This window comes from Asparagus officinalis, chromosome 3 (assembly GCF_001876935.1).
Source record: "Asparagus officinalis chromosome 3, Aspof.V1, whole genome shotgun sequence".
NCBI classification, from domain to species: Eukaryota; Viridiplantae; Streptophyta; class Magnoliopsida; order Asparagales; family Asparagaceae; genus Asparagus; species Asparagus officinalis.
In genome coordinates, this window is record NC_033796.1 from 95,132,882 (window position 1) to 95,141,429 (window position 8,548).

Here is an 8,548-nt window from a genome sequence, read left to right on the forward strand (position 1 = left end):
TACATGTGTAAGGTCATATGACGAATGCTATGAGCTGGAAGCTTGGAGGGTCGCGTGATCTCTGTCTTTAGTATTTCAAACACCAAGAACAAAGGGAATTGTACTTTTGCAAAAAATATAGTATATTTACTATCGATTCTTGAAAAAAAATGTTTAAACTCAGATGATTTTGTGAGAGAGAGAGAGAGAGGGTTGAACTAATTTCCTTGAAATGCTTAATTTAAGACATAAGTAGTCTATTTTCTAGTTGTGTAATGAATAGATTCAATCATGTCTAGTTAACTTTATAAAATTTATATGAATGTAACAATAACGGTTGGCAATCAAGTACTTGTCTTATTGAACTTGATACAGTGTTTGATTGAACCAAATTTGTTGTTTATATTTGATGCTGTAAATCACTTAGCCATGTTCACAAAATCCACAAATATGCAAGAAAAACCAAAAGCAAATTCTAACCCAACTCACAAATTCAGCAGCATGATTCTAAACCTCAGCAGAGTCCCAATAAAAATTGAACAAAATCAATCTCTTTCATTTAATCAACACAACCTGAACACAATTTATTGAAACTGGGGCTCTCACAGAAAAACACAAAGCCTCAAATATAGAATTATGTACACTCCTAACAAGAAACTGATAGATCAATGCAGGCTTGCCATCGCCATATCAGTTCTTCCCTCAAAATCTGAATAAAAGCTAAAATCTCCAGGCAGCAAAGATCTCAATGGGTAACTGAAATTGCTTCCTTTGTTTGAAGCTAAACTCAACAATTCTGATTCTTCAAATCCTTTTGCTGGTCCAAGACTGCATCCCTCTGCTCCATGCTTACCTAGAGCATCCTTAAATTTCTTTATCTGCAAACACCATTGAAAATAATGTAAATTAAATTTCAAGCAACTAAAATGTTTGAATTAAATTTCAAGCAACTAAAATGTTTGAATCAATAAAATTAGATTTTGATTCATGACTTACCGTTGCATTAGTACAACTGAAGCTTGAGACACGGCTTCGAGCCCCTCCATAGAATCTGAAGAAAGGTAGCACGTCATGTTTGCGTCAAAAGTTGGTTTTGCTGTGGAATTCATTATATCTTCGGTCGATTACAACAAATTCAAAAGAGATAGCCTTTTTATAAGACTTCTTTTACACAACAAAAGGAAAATTATAACTTTTAGAAACAAACACAGGATCGTTGTTTGGATCGCTGCTTGCGTGGGATCTTTGCCTGTGCCGTGAGTGCTTTGGCTCGTGGACCACCGATTCACAGATCGTGAGGGTGTTTAAGGATCCTTTCTTCGTTTATCGAAGTAGGGATTTGAAAGCGAGTATCTTATCGATGTAAGATATTCACTATTCCAAAGATCAAGTCTGAGCTTAGATCTCTAGGAATCACCAAATGATGCTTGTCAAAGGGTAAAAATTCTCTCTCTCTCTTCCTAAAAATCACCAAAAGCTCAAGCCTCTTCTGCCCCAAAATGCTCTCCCTCCTTTATTTCGTGTCTAGGGGGGTATTTATAGGGGTAACAATGCACAACAGTTGAAATGGAAGCGAAATAACCGACCAGACAAACCATCTTTGACCGCTGCAATCGACACTGTCGCGGCTATTGGCGCGACAGTGTGGGGGGCTGCCGCGGCCAAAGAGACGGTTACCAGCACGTTCTATTGTGCTTGAAACCGTTCTCCTATGACCTTTAACCACATTTTTCGTGGTTTAAGTGCTTGTACACGTCACCACACGTTCCCTTTCTGATATGCCGCCACGTGGGCTTCAAAAAATCATCGTATAACTGCTTTATAACTGCCGTAGCACCTCCTATAATAGTCGTGCCGTCATGAGCTGTTGTGCCTAAGGCGCGACACCCTTAACTGCCGCGCCTAAGGCGCGACACTCTTAACTGCCGCGCCTAAGGCGCGACACTTTGAATTGCCGCGCCTAAGGTGCGACACTTTGAATTGCCGCATCTAAGGCGCGACACTCTGAACTGTCGCGCCTAAGGAATGTCACCCTGGCTTGCTTGTTGGTGTATTGTTGTGTCTACACTATTCTTTTCTCATCCTTGAGTAGTGTTTGGATATCTATGAGCATTTTTTGACGCCTACACGTCAATGTGTAGACTTTGACACATGGATCTATGTTCTTCATAGTTAACCATGAGAAATGTCGTATTTGGATATAATTCTGCAAATTGACATATCTGGAAGAAAACCCATAAAAGTTTTTATGAGATTCTATTGTATGATTGGATGTGTAGAGTGTTTGCGTCAAAAGTTGGTTTTGCTGTGGAATTCATTATATCTTCGGTCGATTACAACAAATTCAAAAGAGATAGCCTTTTTATAAGACTTCTTTTACACAACAAAAGGAAAATTACAACTTTTTAGAAACAAACACAGGATCGTTGTTTGGATCGCTGCTTGCGTGGGATCTTTGCCTGTGCCATGAGTGCTTTGGCTCGTGGACCACCGATTCACAGATCGTGAGGGTGTTTAAGGATCCTTTCTTCGTTTATCGAAGTAGGGATTTGAAAGCGAGTATCTTATCGATGTAAGATATTCACTCTTCCAAAGATCAAGTCTGAGCTTAGATCTCTAGGAATCACCAAATGATGCTTGTCAAAGGGTGAAAATTCTCTCTCTCTTCCTCAAAATCACCAAAAGCTCAAGCCTCTTCTGCCCCAAAATGCTCTCTCCCCTTTATTTCGTGTCTAGGGGGGTATTTATAGGGATAGCAATGCACAACAGTTGAAATGGAAGCGAAACTGCCGCAACACCTCCTATAATAGCCGCGCCGTCATGAGCTGTTGTGCCTAAGGCGCGACACCCTTAACTGCCACGCCTAAGGCGCGACACTTTGAATTGCCGCGCCTAAGGCGCGACACTTTGAATTGCCGCGCCTAAGGCGCGACACTCTGAACTGTCGCGCCTAAGGCATGTCACACTGGCTTGCTTTTTGGTGTATTGTTGTGTCTACACTGTTATTTTCTCCTCCTTGAGTAGTGTTTGGATATCTATGAGCATTTTTTGATGCCTACAGATACCCCCTCCAAAGTATCTCAGACTCATTATCTTAGAGAGGAGTCTAGGATACTTTGGATATGATAAGCTTTCCTTGCAATTTCATCAATGCTTTGTTGAGGAAGTTGTGTAGAATGGTCTATGCCCGATATTAATTCTTGACTTCTTCATCTTTTAGTCTATTCAGTACTTTGTAGAATAGATAAAATTCTTCCGGTACTGCGTTTATCGCGTGTCCGTCGTCAAAGTCTTGAATCTGAATTGCCATCGGGAAATAGTTTAACCTCATATACCTATTAGGAGGTTCAAGGAGATGCAGTTTATACTCATATACTCATCGGAGTATTCGGGAAATAGTTTAACCTCATATACCCGTTGGGAGATTATCAAGTTATTCTTAAGAATATTCTGAGTAATATTCTCCAGAAACTTAGGGAAACAATTTAGACTCGTGTAGCTATTGGAGTAACATGATCTTTTTTTTTGGTGGTAGAGATGAACCCAATGATGGAGAGGAAGAATTTTATATTCTATCTCCTGGTCTCTTGTTTGTTGGTAGAGATGAACCCGAAATTGGAGAGGAAGAATTTTATATTCTATCTTCTGGTCTCTTGTTTGTTGGGAGAGATGAACCCGAAATCGGAGAGGAAGAATTTTATATTCTATCTCCTGGTGCAAAGGAAACTCAAAGTGGGATCTCCACCTAGAGAATCTGGATTGGTTTGAATAATCCTAACTGTCATAAGGTTTGATTATCCAATTCAAAGTTGGACCTTTCGTTCTCAAAATGAATCGAAAGGAGATTTTGGCTGTGGTCCTAACTATAGTAAGGTTTGACCAAGTGGGAGGTTTGAGACGATCCTAACTGTAGGAAGGTTTGATCGCTCGATTTGTGGACTTCTCGTTCCTTGGAGGAATCGAGAGAGAATTTTGGTTTTGATCTTAATTATAGGAAAGTTTGACCAAGTGGGAGTTTTGAGACGATCCTAACTGTAGGAAGGTTTGACCGCTCGATTTGTGGACTTCTCGTTCCTTGGAGGAATCGAGAGAGAATTTTGGCTTTGGTCCTAACTGTTTAAAGGTTTGACCAAATGGGGACTTGAGATGATCCTAACTGTTTAAAGGTTTGATCGTTCAATTTGTGGACCTCTCGTTCATGAAAGGAATCGAGAGGGGATTTTGGCTTTGGTCCTAACTATTTAAAGGTTTGACCAAATGAGAACTTGAGATGATCCTAACTGTTTAAAGGTTTGATCGTTCAATTTATGGACCTCTCGTTTATGAAAGGAATCGAGAGGGGATTTTGGCTTTGGTCCTAACTGTTTAAAGGTTTGACCAAATGAGAATTTGAGACGATCCTAACTGTTTAAAGGTTTGATCGTTCAATTTATGGACTTCTCGTTCCTTAGAGGAATCGAGAGAGAATTTTGGTTTTGGTCTTAATTATAGGAAAGTTTGACCAAGTGGGAGTTTTGAGACGATCCTAATTGTTTAAAGGTTTGACCGTTCAATTTGTGGACCTCTCGTTCATGGAAGGAATCGAGAGGGGATTTTGGTTTTGGTACTAATTGTTTAAATATTTGACCAAATAGGGGTTTGAGACGATCCTAACTGTTTAAAGGTTTGACCGTTCAATTTGAGTGGACCTCTCGTTCATGGAAGGAATCGAGAGGGGATTTTGGTTTTGGTCCTAACTATTTAAAGGTTTGACCAAATAGGGGTTTGAGACGATCCTAACTGTTTAAAGGTTTGATCGTTCAATTTGTGGACCTCTCGTTCATGAAAGGAATCGAGAGGGGATTTTGGTTTTGGTCCTAACTGTTTAAAGGTCTGACCAAATAAGGGTTTGTGAGGGAAGATTGATCCAACGAAGTGATCGAATCTCATCTCAGCAAAAGAGTATTCGGAAATCACCGTGGGGATGTAGTGTTTATCACTTTGTTTGTAATGATTGGGTTATCCCTAAGAAAATTACATATAACATTCTTTCGGGAACTTCCGTTACATGAACCATCCACCCCCAGCTTTCTTCGCAAAACTGGGTCTAACATCATACCGAGTTACATGACCAGGTTATCCTTAAGAATATTACATGTAAAAATTCTCCAGGAACTTCCCGTCAAGAGTGGGAAACAGTTTAGACTCATATACCTATTGGAGTATCGAGGAGCAGTTTATACTCGTATACTCTTTGGAGTGAGGGGAAACAGTTTATACTCGTGCACCCAATGGAGTTAGGGAAAACAGTTTATACTCGTGCACCCAATGGAGTTAAAGTCGTCTTTACTTGGCTTGTTTTGCCGTTATGACGCCGGAGTCAATTAAGGCTTGGATTTTGTTTTTGAGTCCGAAGAAAATCTCGGTGGGATGAAGAACCCTTCTGTGGTACGCACAGTAGTTTGGATCCGTAATCCTCTTAGCTCCCTCCTGATCTTTAATAGGTGGTAGCTTGATTTTGTCATTGGCGAGGAGGTATTTCAATATGGCTGGAGCTTCATCATTTTTGAAAGAATATTCTTTTTGAAACTTCGGATCGAGAGTCGCGTTCCCAGCGATTGTAGATGTCGTCGGTCGGCTTCTCTCAGCTTTCTTTCTTTTAAGAAAGTGTTCAGCTTATTCACTGCGTATTTTCAAATCTTTCTAAGTTTTGGATGGTACGACCCCCAGGGCTTCCAGGACATCGATGGAGAGATTATTATGGCATGTTTGCAGGATGAACTCCTCTGTAACAGGATCTCTGCAATTCATTGCTTTGTTACGGAAGCGTTTGACAAAATTGTCGACTGACTCTTTGCTTCTCATCCAAAAGGGTTCCGATTGACACTTCGGTGTCATCATCGAAGAAATTACTGAGGAATAAACTTTCTATGTCATCCCAGCAATTGATTCTCCCTAGCTTAAGACGTCCGTACCAATCGAAGGCGGGCCCACGAAGGGTGCCAACGAATGACCGGACCATTAAAGCCTCATTTCAAGAGATCATGCACAAATGAGACTTGAAATAAATCAAGTGTTGAGTAGGCGAGCTCTTCCCATCAAATGGTGTGAAGTTAATCAGATTGAACTTTACCGGGTACGGTATTGAATCCCATTCTCTTGGATAGGGACACGGAATACCCGTCTTCTTTACTTCCTGAGCGGACATCAAAGCATTGACTTTGTTTTTAAGGTCTTGCATTTTCTTGTCCTCATTTTCATCTCTCTCTGAGTGATGTTGAGCAGAAATAATTGGGCCACCCCCAGTGTTACTAAGTGGTGCAATTGAACCACCCCCAATATTATTATTGGGAGTATCTGTTGAACCACCCCCAGTGTTATTGTCATTGGGAGGTGTATCAGCCATAATGACTTCATCCACTTCTGGATCACTGTCATCTACAACATTCTGAGTGTGGCGGCTGGATTCAGCTCGCTGACTGGACTCAGGAGGTTGAGGCCGTTGAGTTAGCACTTCTCTCATTTGTTGGATAGCTAACTCCATCTCTGTCTTCATCTCAGCTCTAATTTCTTCACGTTGCTTCGCTAGAGCTTCTTGAAGCATTTGAGCAAACTGATCAGAAGTGATTGTGAACACTTCTTTGGTTTGTCCCGTGCTAGACATTGTATCATCAGAAACGATCGCAGAACAAGTGTCCAAGAGTTCATCCTCCGAGGACATTCTTTCATGCATTCTCTTGTAATCTCTACGTCTGATAGCTCATGACTGGAGTCGAGATATCCGTTGGGCAATTCTTGAATTGACTTTTCCTCCCGGGAAAAAGTCGGGGTTTGATTCATTTGAATGCCGCTTAGATTTTCCTTTATTAGCCATATTGATGGTGACTTCAGTGAATTCATCCTCTTGAATAGCAAATTTCTTGCTGAAACGTCTCGGCCTAGGCTTTGACATTTCGGTGAAAAGCCTCTGGAACACTGAGACTCTTTGCGGGATGATTTCTCGTTTGGCGTAGTTATATTCCAACAATGTTGCTTTAATGAGTCGCGCATAGGAACAATGAGAGTTTATTTCTCGAATAGTTCTCTTTCGAAATTTATTCAAACCCACTGCTTGATAGTACGATTCATCGGTATGATTGCCGGAAAATCCTATCGTCTGTTGGTATGACCTCCCAGGCATAATGATGTCTTTTGACGAACACATCTTCTTCTGAGGGTGTAAAACCTTGTTGGCATTCTCAGGACAAATTATTGTTGCCTTTGAGCGATCCAAGGTTATGTCAGGAGTCACATGTTTAGAACCACTCCCTTGCGGGTGCGGAGTCTTAACGGGCTCCAAATGCTGATTTTGCACAACTCCAGACTTCAGAATCCAAACTTTGTAGAATTTTGGTGGTTCTTTGGCCACCGTTTTCTTCTTTCCTTCTCGTCTTTATTGTAAAATAGCACAGGCACGAACGGTGTTTGTCATACGCTTTTGTATGCGTTCTTTGAGGGTCGAACGGGCCCTTTTGACAAGAGTCCATTCCTCCGACGTAAGTTTTGCTGAGATGTGAGTGATTTGACGTTGAGGCGACTGAACCACTTGATATTTCCTCGATTCTAAGTCCGCATAGTAACGAACTTCATCGGTTTGTTCCAAGGACTTAGCCAATTGACGAGCGCGGCGTTGGCGTCGCCTCTGACGAGCCCTCTTCGTCAGAGTTGGCGAACTTCGATCGAACGACTCCTTAATTAGGATGGAATCATTATGAGCAGAGCTTCCGGCTTTGGGGGTCGCCGGGATAATGTTGCGAGGCAAGGCCTCAACAACGATTGGGCGATAGTCTTTACTTTTTGCCTTCTTTGGCGCATAAGCCTTCTTCAAAGATGAGATCCTCTTGTACTTGCGAGATAATGAAGATCTTGAAGAGGATGATGAGAGATATTCTTCAAACTTGGTTTGGTAAAACTCGTATTCGACTGTGGATTCAACTGGAATCTTGATCGGCTGCGACACGACGGTCTCGGCAGCGAGACCGTTGGCTCCCACTGTGGTCGCCAGCTTGTTTGCGTCAAAAGTTGGTTTTGCTGTGGAATTCATTATATCTTCGGTCGATTACAACAAATTCAAAAGAGATAGACTTTTTATAAGACTTCTTTTACACAAAAAAAGGAAAATTATAACTTTTTAGAAACAAACGCAGGATCGTTGTTTGGATCGCTGCTTGCGTGGGATCTTTGCCTGTGCCGTGAGTGATTTGGCTCGTGGACCACCGATTCACAGATCGTGAGGGTGTTTAAGGATCCTTTTTTCGTTTATCGAAGTAGGGATTTGAAAGCGAGTATCTTATCGATGTAAGATATTCACTCTTCCAAAAGATCAAGTCTGAGCTTAGATCTCTAGGAATCACCAAATGATGCTTGTCAAAGGGTGAAAATTCTCTCTCTCTTCCTAAAAATCACCAAAAGCTCAAGCCTCATCTGCCCCAAAATGCTCTCTCCCCTTTATTTCGTGTCTAGGGGGGTATTTATAGGGGTAGCAATGCACAACAGTTGAAATGGAAGCGAAATAATCGACCAGACAAACCATCTTTGGCCGCTATAGTCG

At 41.4% G+C, this 8,548-nt stretch overlaps 1 protein-coding gene across 3 annotated transcripts in view; it reads right to left on the reverse strand.

Annotated features, from left to right (window-relative positions):
* LOC109834489 (thioredoxin-like 1-1, chloroplastic) overlaps positions 529–8,548 on the reverse strand; it is a 10,721-nt gene continuing 2,701 nt past the window's right edge. For 2 of the 3 annotated variants that reach the window (XR_002245590.1, XM_020402523.1), the window contains 2 exons: positions 976–1,030; positions 529–857 (listed from right to left, as the gene is read on the reverse strand). Coding sequence is in view for 2 of the 3 variants with exons in the window: in XM_020402523.1 (XP_020258112.1) it covers positions 645–857; positions 976–1,030 (268 nt within the window). In the remaining variant the exon portion in view is untranslated. The remainder of the gene's footprint in view (positions 858–975; positions 1,031–8,548) is intronic. The other variant, XM_020402522.1, reaches the window with a different exon arrangement.